The 15293-nt window shown below is 37.4% G+C and overlaps 1 protein-coding gene across 4 annotated transcripts in view; it reads right to left on the bottom strand.

Annotated features, from left to right (window-relative positions):
- Positions 1-15293, bottom strand: part of LOC110854109 (diuretic hormone receptor) — a 39280-nt gene that overhangs the window by 20207 nt on the left and 3780 nt on the right. For 3 of the 4 annotated variants that reach the window (XM_035855015.1, XM_035855013.1, XM_022102507.2), the window contains exon 2: positions 2039-2642. In XM_035855015.1, the coding sequence (XP_035710908.1) occupies positions 2039-2600 (562 nt within the window). In that variant the 5' untranslated portion in view covers positions 2601-2642. Of the gene's footprint in view, positions 1-2038; positions 2643-10529; positions 10918-15293 lie in introns of those variants that run through there. The other variant, XM_035855014.1, reaches the window with a different exon arrangement.

The following is a 15293-nucleotide window of genomic DNA, read 5'->3' on the forward strand; positions in this document are numbered from 1 at the left end:
CTGAATTGATTTCTTTGGATTTTGATCTAACCAATTTTAAATAAGTTGCTCACACACTAAAATAACTGAACCCGTAATTTTCGTTTTCCGGTATGTTCGTTTTTCGGTTGTGACAAGTTTTTAATACATTTTCAGCCAAATCAGGATTTTTGAGAAAGCTGTTAATTTTGAATTTTTAACGCTATTTTAAAAATCAAAGAACGTGTTTGCTCAAAATTACTTCCATAAAATTATAAGAACTGTTTTTCGAAGAACTTTTAACGTTCGAAATTTGTATGAAAATATGCTCCAGATCAGAAAATTCGAAAAAATTTAAAGTTTTTGAAATTGAGAATTTCCTTAAACTCAATGTCATGCTTTGCAAAAAATGTTCTTTCATTTTTGCAATAGGGCCCAAATTTAAAAATTTACATAACTTTGAAAAATCCAAATTTGGCTCAAAATGACTTCAAAAATTTTCTCACAGGCAGAAACGGGGTATGCACAAAACTACGTCCTCTTATTTCCTTGTGTATGCAATCTAAATTGGTCGGGTCAAAATTGGAGGAAACCAATCTATGCCCACGCATTTTAAGCTTAAACGAAATTATGTATGATGGTATTCGTAAGCGAGAATCTTTATTTTTCTCCCTCGCAAGAAAATGTAACGGTCAAAATGGAAGTTCTCGCTCACGGATTCCGTTATAATTTCCTTTAAGCTGAGCATTATGAAAAATCCTGAAACACGTATTCTATTATATGTCTAAGGTTGCATAACTATCGAGGTTTCGTCAAAAACGGAGAGAGACCGATGGTGTCATCGCATTGTAAGTTAATGGTCCTAAGTTCATATCCACTTTTATCACTGGGTTTCGTTAAATTTGTCCCCTAGCGAGGCACATTTGAGTTTCCAAAAAGCATCTTTGCTTTTTTCACATTGAATTTTTGAAGTTCGCATTTTCGGTTCCAACAAATTAAGAATGTACCAACACTTTACAATTTCCCAAAATCCCACAAAATATAATAGCAATATGGCAACTTTTGACAAATTTTGGTGTCAGGTAATTTACATATTTCAAAATTGTAACGAAACATTCGTAGGCGTGATGTGATCCTCTCCGATTTTTACCCCGTAAATTTTAAAATTCCTCAAGCACAGAAATAAGTCGATCCACACTTTTAGGTTTTCTTTAAGTGTGCTAATTTCCCTTTTAACTGAATTTCTAAATTGCGTTTCAGCTAAAATCAGGATTTTTCATATTATTTGAAATTCGAAAGTAAAACTATTAAAATTAAAGGTGACACAGTATGTTTGCTCTAAATTCATACAAGCATAATTACACATGAAAAACAAATAAATCTAGCAGTTTCATGTTAGATGTAAGAAAATTTTTTTGCGTGGAATATTTTTTTGTAAAATCGTCAATACCCAAAAAAGTCCATTATATCTAGTGAAAAGCTAGTGACCTGGCCCGGGCCCTTGCGGGCCCCGGGCCTGGTATTTGGTACCACCATATACCACGGTTGGTACGGTACTGACCTAAAATAATAATGACTTGAGATAAGGACCATCCTGCCCACGCACGCAGTATGCACGACAGTTTCCTAATTGCGTGTTTGCAGTAAAATAAGAGAATTATGCAGGCTTGATACTTTATGCCAACATGAGACCCATTTTGTCAAATGGTGTATGTACATAAGCTCAACGGCACATAGTTTGTGCGGCTCATCTTTGCAAAATTCTTGTCGTTATCTGTACACTGCGTACATATGCAACTACGCAGCTCTGTGCCATTCATGACAAATCCGATTTATGCATAACATGCAATTAAAACCGTAATTATGCATATATTGTCCATGGAAGAATCCGGATATGAAATATATGTCAAAGTCAAACTCTGCTAATCTACTTCCAAACGTAAGCTACGTAAATACACAAAAATTTAAGCGTGTTGACATTCATCAAGCAGATATTTACACATATATCAAATCCCAATCAAAACTAATAATACGACCCTTTCATTCACAAATTTACCCTGATTATAGGAAATTTACTTACTTGAGCTATCATATAAAATAGTGTTGAGCTCTTTAAAACAGGAAAGAGTGGCCGTTTGACCGACCGGAGTTTCCGGCCAGCACAGAATCCCATCCCAACCACCAAAGCAAACCGTGGCGTTTCCACCCACGTCATGATTCGTCAACAGGTCAAGATTCAGGTCCAGATTCGCATCTCCAACCGAGTCCGTTGTGGAATGATGAAGTAAGGATGAGAGAGAATCATTGTGCTGTTGTCCATACGCTAGACTGCTTAAGTCAGCATCGAGATCATTACTATCCTGCAGGTGATATGAGTCATTCACGACGGAATGGAGATTATCCTTATTACTATTACTGTTCGTAATCTGATTAATGTACTCGTCTAGCGTGAGACCATATATACGACACACATTAATTCTTAATGCCTTGTCTGCCTCCGCATCGGACACAGTGGTGATTATCTCCGGACTGAAGCTGTGGTTCGCTACGGCGGTGGTACTCGTGGCGGCGGTCGACGTGGCGGTGGTGGGGAAAGTAGGATAACTTTCGTCAGGACTAAAACTATAAGTCAGGTTGGCCATTTTGGCGGTGGGTGGCTGTTTTTTGTGGGATGATTAGTATCTCTGCAAGAAAAAAGAAGGATGTATTCGTTTGGTGAAAGTATGTAAGTGATGAAATTAATGAGTTTTATTTTCATAGTTTAATTGCACAGACGTTATCGTATCACATAAATTTTATGTACATAGGAAAAAGCTGACTACAAAGGAGCCAAATTTTTTATAAATTCCTGACTTTATCAAAAAAACTCGCAAAAAAGCGAAGAAATTACGGGAAAGTCAAAAACCGTGAAATTATTCCTACGTGACTTCGACACAATAACGATGCTGATGCCCTACGTCAACTCCAACATACAACTCTTTTTCGCTAATGTAAATTCGATGAGAAATGTTTACAATAAATTTCAAGGTTCAAGGCAACAATTCCTTACACAATAATAATACGTGCTCATCACAACTGTCATTTGTATATGTTCTCATTAATCCTTGAAAATAGACGTTGAATCTGATTTTCGAGGGTACAAAGGAGGAGATTAAAGTGAAAAGCATGAACCATTCGTTGTTTGATTCGTTCCCAAATTCATTTTGGTTGGAGCACAATCAACAGAACCAGCCATATTATGGGTGAAAGCGTAATTACTTTTTGGTGGTAGCAGCAGTGGTCCTCTGCTGTCCACTAGTTATCCGCTTTGCTCCTGCCAACTGTCATTCTCATGCTTGGGTAATTCCGACTTAAACCACGCAAGCCTAAATCCAATAAGTATGCTCAATTCTGAAACCTGGTCCCCGAACGGACAATCTCACTCAACTGGACGGGCAAATCTAGTTTCTTCATCGATAATGATAAAGAAAGATAGAAAAGAAGATTGGGACTTGTTACTGCAGAATTTATTTCGTAGTCCACAAGGAAATGAAATTGTATCCCTGCTTCATTTCCTGCTATAATCAACGTATCGGTGAAAGCAGTCAGTCCTGTGGAATGGGATGCACCATGTGTACGAGAAATACGAGGCCAGATTAAAGTACAGTCGACCCAATCCTACACGCGTGAAATGTCTCGAAAACAAAATTGACACCTAAACTAGCAAGCTATAGAGAAACGTAGTAGTAAAAATGGCAACACTGACAAATTACTTGCCAGAAGAAGGATATCATTCGCCTTTTTGCCGTCTGGTTTCAAGTATCAAGTCCTTCATCCCATCGTGATTCAAGATTCATTCACTTGCTTTTATCTATCCTGGTTTGTGGTGAAAGTTGTTTTCACCACGTGGACAAAATTGCGCTTGGTCTTGCTTTCTGATGTCAATTTTTTTCAGCTCTTTGGAGCTTATTGGAACCACAATATAGAGCCAATCTTATTGTGCCACATGTTGAAGTAAAGTCTGTCTTAACTTCTCCAAGACTTAATTCCACACCAGCAGCACCTCACTAATTTTGGGCAATCATCACTGACAAATGAAGGGATTGAATTAATCCTTTGCTCAGGGCGGGTGAAATTCATGGGTTTCTATGTATTTCGACACTGCTCAATCCACTATGAGTTAGGTAACTCTGACTTTGCTGTTTGCACTTAAAACAGTGCATAAATTGTTAAAGTATTCGAAAACAAAGTTGGGAGAAAGTCACCTCCAACATGGACTACGCACCGTGTGTGGGAGTTGTTGACTTTTAGGCATTTCCATCAAGTTCAAGGTTATACAGGCACACTGATTGTAATGTAAAGACGAGTTTGATTGCAAATTTTCGATCAAAACGCTTTTTTACATACTTGCCAAAGTTCAACGATCAAGACAAACTTGGAATATTGATGCTTCCAAAGTTTCCGGATAGGCCAACATTGTTTAACAAAATGGTCATGCATTTGACCTTGAATTGCATGATTTCATTACATTATTCCATCATTTACATTCTTTATCTACCACGAAATGACGCGGGATGGGGAACGAAAAGTAAATGAAGTGACGGAATGTGACGTGAAGATGAGCGTGACATGCATAAAAGTAAAAGTCTTCTCGAATTAAGTGGTGTTGACTGTGTCGTTGGGCTCAAGGAAGCTTTCGTGATTTTTTCTAGGGATAAAATATATTGACACGAGGAAACATATGGCTTCTTCACATCCTCCTCAAAATTTCTTGCTCAAAATATAAATTTATTATTTCTGAAAGGTTCCACAACCGAGCAAAATTTTTGACAAAACATTATCGGTGAACGGACAGAATTCGGAATTTGAACAGAACTGAGGAATGAATTTGAATAATGACATTTTTCACTTATTCTTAGCCGCTCAAGTACACGTTGAGCTTTAAAGGAATGGAATGCTTTTTTAATCCTCTTATATGGATACGCGGCATTTGAGATAATTTAATGAAGGGTAATTTGCCATGAGTGAAGAGGTCTTGTGGAGATTTTCATGGGGAGAAAAAGCAATATAATTTATATGCCTCTGCATCAAAAGGGCTTTAAGCATGCACAATTACGTTCCAAGCAGGTTTTTCACCTTTCACCGCACATCGTATAATATCCCATCAGAAAAAGAAGATGCTAAAATAAATATTGACACCCAAACACGGCGTATTCATCGCATATTGTCAACAAGTTTAAATTGTTTATCGCCTTTGAGCATGAGGTGTTTTTGAAGGTGAAAGCCCTGGAAATTAGAGAAGAAAACTGCCATCCATAAATTTCCAGCTCAATTTTATCTCAAGATTAAAGTCTCCCCTTTCCATCCAAGAGACAATATCGCCCCAAATCTGTCAACCCAGAGTGAAATCATATTTTCGGATTTTATTCTAAAATCTCGAACTTTCCTGCTTGACAGAGTTTAAGAGGAGAAAAAGGGGAATAAATACGAGTGTCTGCTCGAGGGATGGTGGAGTGAAGGACTAAATATAAATATTTATTCCGAAACTACATCGCATTACTCAGGGGGTAATATTGCATGATATATTTAAATATGTAAGAAAGAAGTTGATGGCTTGAAGCACTATTGTGTCAACGAGGACTAAGAGACGACGACGACTCAAAGTCCAAATACTTGCTTTTTTCCGTGCAAATAATGTCAGACCAAATGGTGTACTCAGTTACGTTTACATATTTCATTGTCATTTCAGTGTGCAAAAAAAAGTTTCTTCGATCTGTGCTATTCATATTGTGGAGGTGGTTATTTTAATCCGTATTGTGTAGTAAATAATATGTACTTGACAATTTATGTGTAGCAGAAATGTCACGTATTTTCTAAGTTGTAGGTAGCTGCTCATTTATTTATGAAATTCTACACTTTGTATAAGCACTCATTTGTGGAAAAAATATTCAGCCAGCTTACATGGAAAGTAAACATGCAGAAAAACACTTTGACCATGTTATCATTCAAAGCTGTCACCGGTTTAATCCTCATTTTAGCTGAGGTTCGTGTCTCTCGGTGAGTTTTGGTTTCAACCATGACCTAAACTGTGTCGGAATTTTAGGGAAACAGAAATGAGTCAAACCGACCAAACTGGCAGAAGGAGTAGCAGATGTTTGGTGAGATTGGATTTAGTTTACGACAATTGTAAAGTAAAAGTTTAGATTGGAAGGAAAGAACAAAGATTGCACGGCTAAACTACTTTCTTTCGGTTGAAATCTATGTATGCAACATCACACCAGCCGACATAATATGAAAGAATAAGGTTACAAACCGCGATGCAATACAAAAACATTCTAATTGTCAGTGCTTACCTGTAATAAGAACCTGAACTAATTAATTAGCAACATTTACAAGGAGGGCAGACTCCAGTCTAGACTATATTTGTACTTTCACCATTTGTTGATTTCAATTTTTTTCAGTTTTTTGCTTGTTAAGTTAACAGGTTTTTTGGTTGATCAAAGGCAATTATTGCATAATAAAAGTAAATCAAGACCTTAGAGTGATTTGATCTAATATTGTTCAATAATGTCCGTAAGTAAAAAAAAATCCAAAATTGGCTTCCATGCTAAACATGTTCAGTGGTTTTCATGTTTTACTGTACATAATAATCTAAGGAGCAGAAAAAAAGGATTTTTTTGCCCTCTATTTTGAAAAAAAACTCGTATACATTTCACCGAATCTAGAAGAATTTAAATTCCACGACATAAAAAAACACTTTTGGAAAGGAAACCGAAGTGGAACGTACTACATCAAATAGCCAATTTTATGAGAGGATATATTTGGTCAAGTGGGCAAAACTTAACTTTTCGTGGATTCGGATAATAGTTTACTGTGCTCAGAAATTGCAACATAACAGAACCTCTGCCTTTTTGTGTGATGTACGTATTTATTCAAATTGGTCCTTCACATTGCAACAAGAACACACACTACAGCCCACACATTTGAATGACTTACGTAACGTCATGTTTGCCCAGGTGGGACAGAAAAGGAACAATATCTGAAAAATTCATGATCTTGTTGTCCCAAGAAATGCCAATATCGAACGAATAGAGTCATCTCGGAATCAATTTTTAATGTGAATCCGATCCCACGCTAGAATAACAAATCCTTTAAGAATGTGTTCAATTCCCTGTGCAATTATCATCAATTGTACGTACATACCATTAATCAGACTGATTAACCTTTAAGTGCAGTCTCTCGTACCTACATCTTTTATTCCATAACATTTTACTATCCTAATTTTTTTACACTTTTGCAAGAGAAAGTACAGGAAAAAAGGGATGAAAATCCGAGATACAAAAAAAAATCGGCTAACCTTCAACCTTTCCTGGTTGAATTAAGTAGGAATTTCTGATCACAATCCAATAGGCAAAAATATCCCACATGATCAAACAATAAGACAAGAAATAAGATTGAGTTGAGTTGATGAAAGAAAAATCAGGAAATGTCGAAACCAAATGCTGCCGGACTTATACCAGATATCCATCAAAAATACAATATGACCACCCACAAACTTATCATCTCTCTTCCACAAAATAGAAACCTGCACCATTTCTTCAGGCATAATACATAAGACACATGCACACCCACGCCAATTTACTATCCAACCTCTGCCCTTCTACCACCACGACCACTCGAGTAGTTGTGCACGTGCTTGTAAAATTATTATAAAACGAAAATATGTAGTCCCTCGTGAGAAATTGTATTTTATTCACCCAACCAACAGTGCCAATTATATAATGTACAGCAATTCCCGACGATTTCCTTTCTGACTTCATTGTCCAGAGAGGAGAGAAAGGATATGCCCTCAGAGGCTGCTGGTCTGTCAGTGTCAGCACATTCTATTCTGATCCACATTTCTCTATTATGTTGTGGTTGAAAAAGTACTGCCCTGCAGACTGTACCCTTGACATGTCCGAGTCGAGTTGTATGTGTATATATGCTTCAGAATATCATTACGTGTGTCCAGTGAAGGTCATCCCGACGTATCGTGAACAAACCCAGAGGGCAAGGAAAGTACTGCAATTAGGAAATGTTGCCGACGTGCAGAGAAACTATTATCGCGATTCGTATGATATTCTGATTTTATAAACCGGATAAAATCTCACTTCATGATTTGAATTGAAATGTTGGCATAATTATTAAATTTAAGACATGCCCGTGGACCGCAATCTTTTCGTACAAGGTTATTTTTAACCGACCGATTACCCGTACCTTGAACTTTCTCCGAGAAAGTTTTTTTATGTCGTCCCTTTTCACCACAAAATCTGCATGGTGAAAGAAAGCAAATCTTCACAGTCTAACCAAACCATGAATACTAAACAAGCCAGATTATTGATAGGGAACGCCTTGCCAAAAACTGTCAATCTAAAATCCTTTGAAGAGGAAGACGAAAAAAATGTTGGAAACTGAGAATGTGAATTAGTGAGAACTTGATCTTGAAGATAGTTCAAGAAAGAAAAAAAGTTGGCGGTGCGGTGCGGTTACGGTGAAAGTTAAGTGAAGACATGTTACGTAAAGCAAACACAAGGAAAAATATTCCAGTATGATTCATGAACCATCGCTTTCGCTGAAGTGTCCTTTGTAAACTTTTTGCCAATTCATCTGACAAGTAAACTGCCAAAGTATGAATGAGGAAAATCTTCGGTTCGGTCAGCTTCAAAGGGTCCGTCCTTCAGCTTCTTCTTCTTAAACCCGAGGCACATTTATCTCAAACTTGAAGTAGCAGAAGGGAGACGAGGAGGAGGAAGACGTTCCCGGTTTTAGAACTCTTCTTCTTCTTCGAGGTCAGCGACTGACTTGTTCTCTTTTCTTTGACGAAATTGGCCAAGTGAAAGGAGCTGGATGTGAAATTGAATTAAGTTCACAAAGGAGGAATTAAAAGCACTTTGAAGTCGAGACGGTCGGTCACATACTTTCGAGACGGTTCAAACCAAGATGAGAAGAAAATAGGAGCAGGAAGTATTGTACCAATAATAAGTAGGAACCAACCTGCGAAATTCTTAACTTGCCACGACCAAGAAAGAGAAAGCTAGGTCTCATTTGAAATTGTGCTGTCAATAATGATCCACCTCTACGTTTCGAGATACTTATTTAATTTATTTTAAGAAGACACTTCTAGAAAAGGGGGAACATTTCACTTAAAAATAATCCAATTTCTATTTCATGTACAATGTTACATAAATCGTAAAAGTTTCCTGGTGTCAAATATATTCAGGGGAAGCTAAATAAAGCGTGTCCCTTGTTTCTATTTGCATAAAAAATGGTAGAATTATCATTCTTTACGTATGTAAGTCCTAAATTTGCATTATTAAAAAATATTGCGCAACATTTAAATAATTTATTAGATTCCCGAACACGTAAGATTTATAGGATTAGAGTATTGAGGCCACAAGAAGGGGCAAATATAATTGATGATTACAATGTATTTCCGTACTGCTGCCGTCATTATGATTCAACTTGAACTGCCAACCGATACGAAATACCAGATTGAGAATTCAAGACGGAAAGATTCATCGCTCTCTGGAGACCAGTTTCGACCTGTCACTTATTTTATCCAGTCAACTTGTTGTATAGCGAGGAGAAATAAATGACACTTTTCTTGGCAAAGGTGATTTCAAAGGGGAATGCTTAGAAATTTGTGGGTTGATCAATTAAATAAATTCAAACCACGATGTCGATATGCAGAAGGAAACAACATTGATTTATGTGAACAGGATGACATGAATGCTTAATAAAGTAAAATAATTAGAATGCCAAACGACTCTGTCGTCTCCAAGAATAACATATTGAACAAGGTTTAGCAGCAAGTTTTAAAAAAAGTGATCGTTTAATAAGATCTCTTCACTTTCCGAAGGCATAAAAGCTTTCAGTCTCCTGTCATCTTACGTACCCATATTTTGGACTGATCCCTTTATTCGTCTGTATGCTCACTTTTTTCACTATTCATTCATCTCTCACCTCCATTTATGATAACGTCGATTAGCTTGAAGGGATCGATTTAATTGATAAACGTCCCGCGTGCGTAAGTATATTACGAAAGTGAGATGATAAGTGAATCAGTCCCTTTAATAGTCCTTTATCTCACTCAACAAAGCACTTTGGTGAACCCGTGCTCATCAATCATTTGTGCAGGATGCCAATGAGGTGGCAGTGTCATGCCATGAATCAAAAATCTATCTTTTATCCGACCCGACCAACTGAGAGAGACAAGTCAAGTCGAGAGGAAAGTTGGGAGACAAAAACAGCAAAAAGTGGCGTCTATCGAGTCGGACTATCAGAAATCTTAATCTTAATGTTGTCCTCGTTCGCTTAGGTCCGACCGACCACATCGATCCGTTTTACCCACTAACCGACTCACCTATCTTTGCTTCGCATCACATCGTACTTAATTCGCACGCACTTTGGAAGAAAGCTTTTTTCCATTATGAGACACGGATAAAAGTAGAAAGTACATATTTAATAGTGGGTAAAAGAAGTAGAGAGGGAAGGATTTTGCAAGTTTTGTTATTTACTGAACTAAAAGGTCATTAATGGATAATAAACTTTACCTCAGATTTCTTCACCAGTCTTTTGGAATTGGTAAATTTTCTGCAGGGAAAAGAGAGTCGGGAGGATTTTGGTAATTCATTGTTGATTCACTTAAAGGTTTGGGCACACTTCCAAAGATGTTCTTTAATGCGAGTTGCTTGTGAAAAAAAGAACTATTGAACTTTTGGGCAAAGGTGGATTGAAAGTGGTTTCGAATTTTTCGCACAACAATTAGCAAGTACCGGACCGTGACTATCTTAACCTCGCTGCACTTGTTTCTAATTGTTTGAGCGAAGTATCTCACTCACCAAATTTCTGTCCGATTGCTCATCCCACGAAAATATCTCATCGTACAAAAGTTGAAGGACAATCTTCCCTATCGTCAAAGGCAAACAAATTTTATGTCCTCGAACGGACGTCTTTCACCCGTAAGCTTATGTAGCCGTTCTGCGAATGCATACTAGCAGTGATTCAAGCCGTGTAAAGAACTTTTTCTACATATATGGCATGTCCGCGTCCTAAAACACTTAACAATTTTTACCCATTAAGCAAATATTTTTCGAATTTGTAGACACACGAACGATTGCCTAAAATGTGTGTATGTAGGTCTATAGAATTTGACCATGATGGAGAAGAGATTCGAACAGAAATGAACTGCAAATATTAACATTTACTTGGAACAAACACTCGTACTTATTTATTTACCTCGAATTTTTATAGCAAAATCCTGTTTAAACACTTTCGAGAATCCTCTCCACATTACGACACTTATCTACTTACGTACTTACATACACGATTCGTAGTGGTGATGATTGTTTCAGGCGTATGTACACTTTGTCTGTGTTGGCGTTGGCGCAATTAAAAAGTAACATGTATTAGAAGACAGGTTGGATTAGATTTGATAATCACCATAGGAGGAGCTACCTAGCAAAACCTTGTTAAAGATAGGATAAGACAGGTGCAAGCAAAACTCCTACAACTTGACGATTCTGGCAGCTTGGTTGTTATCAAACAAGTTATTCGCGTCCTATATCCATCCATCACCCATCGAAATAATAGGAAAATATGCTACATTTATTAAATTGTTTCATTGTTCTGTCATCCTAGTGCGCATTTCAGACAGAAATTCTAGCAGGACATCTCTAATGCATTGTTCTACTCCAAAATATTTGATAAACACTCGTACTCGCTCTCTTTCTCTCTTTACTTTCATTGTCCGAATGTCCAACAGATATTATTTTCCCCAGATTTCAACCACAATTAGGGAACAAAAAGTAATTATTAGAACGGGGACGGGGATCGATATGATTGACAACGTAACAAAACATCTCTCTCAGTCTCATGAAGAAAACAAAACATTCTGGAGGATTCGTATCTTCTTTCGATGTGGTCAATTCTCAGTAACGCGTTTTTAGTATCGTCACGTGTGTAGGTGACATGAGGGCACTGTTTTATTTACGTCTTATCCATTCGTTTGTAGGTCAATCATAACATCGTAGGTGGGATCATGTGATCAGAATCCGTACCAAATTAAGAAATTGACTCTTTCCAGGAAACTGGCGATCTTGTTGGGTCGTGAGCTAGATGAAAATTACGATATAAAATAACCTTTGCCGTTTACAACTGGAAAAATTGTTCCATTTTAAGGGCCAAAATAAATGAAAAATACAGCTTTCACTCTCATGTGCACATTTTTAGAAGTTCGAAAAAAACTTGGCATTTCTCTCGAATTGAGAGAAACATACCATCAAGGTGACAAATCCACCCAGTGAAGACGGATGGAATCCTAATCCAAAAAGAACCGGTTCTTTTTTCCTATTTGTATGTTAATTTCCCTTGATCTGTTACAATGTTGCATGGATGAAGAAGTCAACAGAGAGAAGAACTACACACCGTGGAAGAAGCCGTGATGATATGATGATGAAGACGATGACAAGAAAAGCCATACGGGGACAAGCCGCTGAATGAAAGATGATTTGGTTGGATTTTGTTCTTTTCTTCTGAAGAGAGAAAGTCAAACTCCTTTTTTCACCGAAAAGTAATTAGAGGGAAAAGCCTGACCGGAATTTCTGAAGCTGCTTATTGACAAAGAAGGAACGAACCTTATAGTTTATCCTAATCCTATTCAACCAAATTTGACAAATAAATAGGATTGAGGCGAATTATTGCCTGTATACGTCGTGAATGATGGGTTAAAGTCATTCTTCTCATCTTAGATTGCGACCTGCTGCTTGTAAGTCAGTGTGCAATTCCAACTTCATCTTCAGATATTACGTGGCTGTGCAACCATCCGGAAAAAAGTTTTAACTAAAAGAAGCCAGAGTCTTTTCGGGTATTCATCTAGCCCCAAAGTTTGTCAAACACGTGCCCCTCTAGTTTCCACAAAATTAAACGCCAATCAGATTAAACAGTAAGAAAATCGTGCTTTGATCGATGCAAAATAATTATTTCAAGATTATGTTATACATGGAACAGATGAGACCTGTTGTTCCAATCCAATGAGAATATGGCACCACAACCCCACAACATTTTGGTGGTAAACTCCTGACAGAGAAAGTTGTGTAGCGCACTTTGTCCATTAGCCACAAAATTACATCACTTCAACTTTCTCCTTAACTGTCACTCTCAACTTGATTATCCAGGATGATGCTAGTATAAAATTGAGATGAGGTGAAAGCACCTCCAAAACCAATGTTCACGACCCAAATTAAACCTCGCTCATCCACCCACACAGCCACCTACTACACACACACATAAGTAAGTTGACATTATTGATCAATGGATCAGATCATTCTTCACGGGCTTCATGGTTGGTGGTAAATGCTTCGCTAAATGGCATACACTTTGCAAAGTGTAGTACAATAAAGATTCCATCTTCTCCTTCTCTTTCCCAAAAAAAGGCCGTTTCCTCAATTTACAGTCAGTGCATGCTAATGGCTCTCAATTTTTCCCTCCGTATTGCAAATTGCACCATTAAAATCCTGCTAATTTGCCATTTCCCACCAACTCTTAAGCACACGTTCTGTTTTAAAGAGGCGAGTAAATAAAGTAAAAGAAGAAAATTACGCTTAATAATTTCCACATAACTTGTCGTTCCTATTCCTAACCCGCCCAAGCTATAGGAGAACAGTATTTGATTTATGAATAGAAAGATTAACATGTTTTTAGTGCCACCCATCCATCACCACATTGCTAAGTGCATTCTGGATTTTGACGAGCTTCCTTTGCTTTGCTTTTGCTTTTGGAAAAGCGATAGCGTGGCAGAAATGGTTTTGGCTTTATTTTGCTACTATGTGCTACTAAATACTATGTGGGTTTTACGGGTTGGGTGATGTTTCTGTTGGTAAAGAAAGATTTGGCAGAGCAACAAATGTGGATGAGCAGTGGCTGAAAAGTGGTCTGTATGTTTGTGGCATGGCATTCTGTTGGTGCATCGCATCAAATTTTATTTTATGAGAGCTCAGATGTGTCTTTCACCATGCAGTGCAAAACTGACTCGTATTCGCAGTTCGCATAGCCAATGTCACTCACAGTGTTCGCAAATTCAATGTTATTACTTAGCCATGATTCATCCATCGGAAAGGAACCTGGCAAGGGAAAGTATATGACCTTTTCACCTCATCCACTCCGACAATGTCATTTCCAGAAGACACCAACTACCTATAAAATCTTGTCAATATGTCGTGTAATGATCTGACATAACTTTACATCTGCTCTTACTTTAGGTTTAATTTGAGTCGATATATTTCATCAAAAATCTCCACAGTTTAAGTATGTACACAAGTTAGTTATTTATTCTTGGAGTCATTTTGTTTGTGGTGATTTTCATGAAAAATTCTACAGAATGTTTCCAACTTTTCGCGTCTGGCGCTGTTATGTGATGCAACGGTCACAGGTCACAAATTGAAAGTGGGGAAAAGCTCCAGCTGGAAGTGGTATCAGATGTGCTCGTATAAAGGGATGAAGTAATAAAGTGAGATGTGAATAGCTATGTATGTCTGCAAATGTTCATCCTTATGTCGGCCAAGCCAAGTCACCCGCATAAAAATACATAGGTGTGCATTCCAAAAAGTAAGATTTGCCATTTACATTGCTTTGGTTGGACGGATCACTCACAAAGACACCGATTCACATTCACCTTAATTCTGAAGCAGGAAATGAAATAAAATTGAAGACATACGTAGAGTTGCAAGCTTTATGCATGATCGCTGAATTTCTTCTACTGACGCATTTTGTGTGGATTTGCAGAATAAATAATAATATCTCATCGTTTGTTGTGAGTAGGGTGTGTTTTGCAAATAAATTTTGCAAATATTTCAAGGACTTTTTAAACAGATTTGCCAATAATATCATCTCCAACAAGTTTTTATATCGGACATTAATAATCTGAGCTTAATAATATTGCAAGCGGGTATTTAAAGTTTTTAAATATTGTTCATGAATTGTTGATATCGCGTCCCAACAATTTTCGAGTTTCGGGGATAGAATGAAAATGCTCTCTTTGCAGAAGGATTTCAAAACAATTATCCCCAAGCCTTTGGGAAGCAGAACACGTGTTTCATTAAGTATACATTACATGGGATAGGAGCCATTAGGTGATTTCATTTCATAGGATAAATGGCAGAGTACCTACATGCATATGAACTCGTTGAACTTGTCTCATACTTAAATAGGCACGTAGTATTTACATAAGCGTACGTAAAACTTGGAAACGACGGTTGGCATAGGTTCCACTCTCCCAATTGTCAACTTCAATTGGGTAAAATCTAATTTTTAAGCGTTCT

The sequence above is a fragment of the Folsomia candida genome, unplaced genomic scaffold, assembly GCF_002217175.1.
Source record: "Folsomia candida strain VU population unplaced genomic scaffold, ASM221717v1 Fcan01_Sc009, whole genome shotgun sequence".
Classification (NCBI taxonomy): domain Eukaryota; kingdom Metazoa; phylum Arthropoda; class Collembola; order Entomobryomorpha; family Isotomidae; genus Folsomia; species Folsomia candida.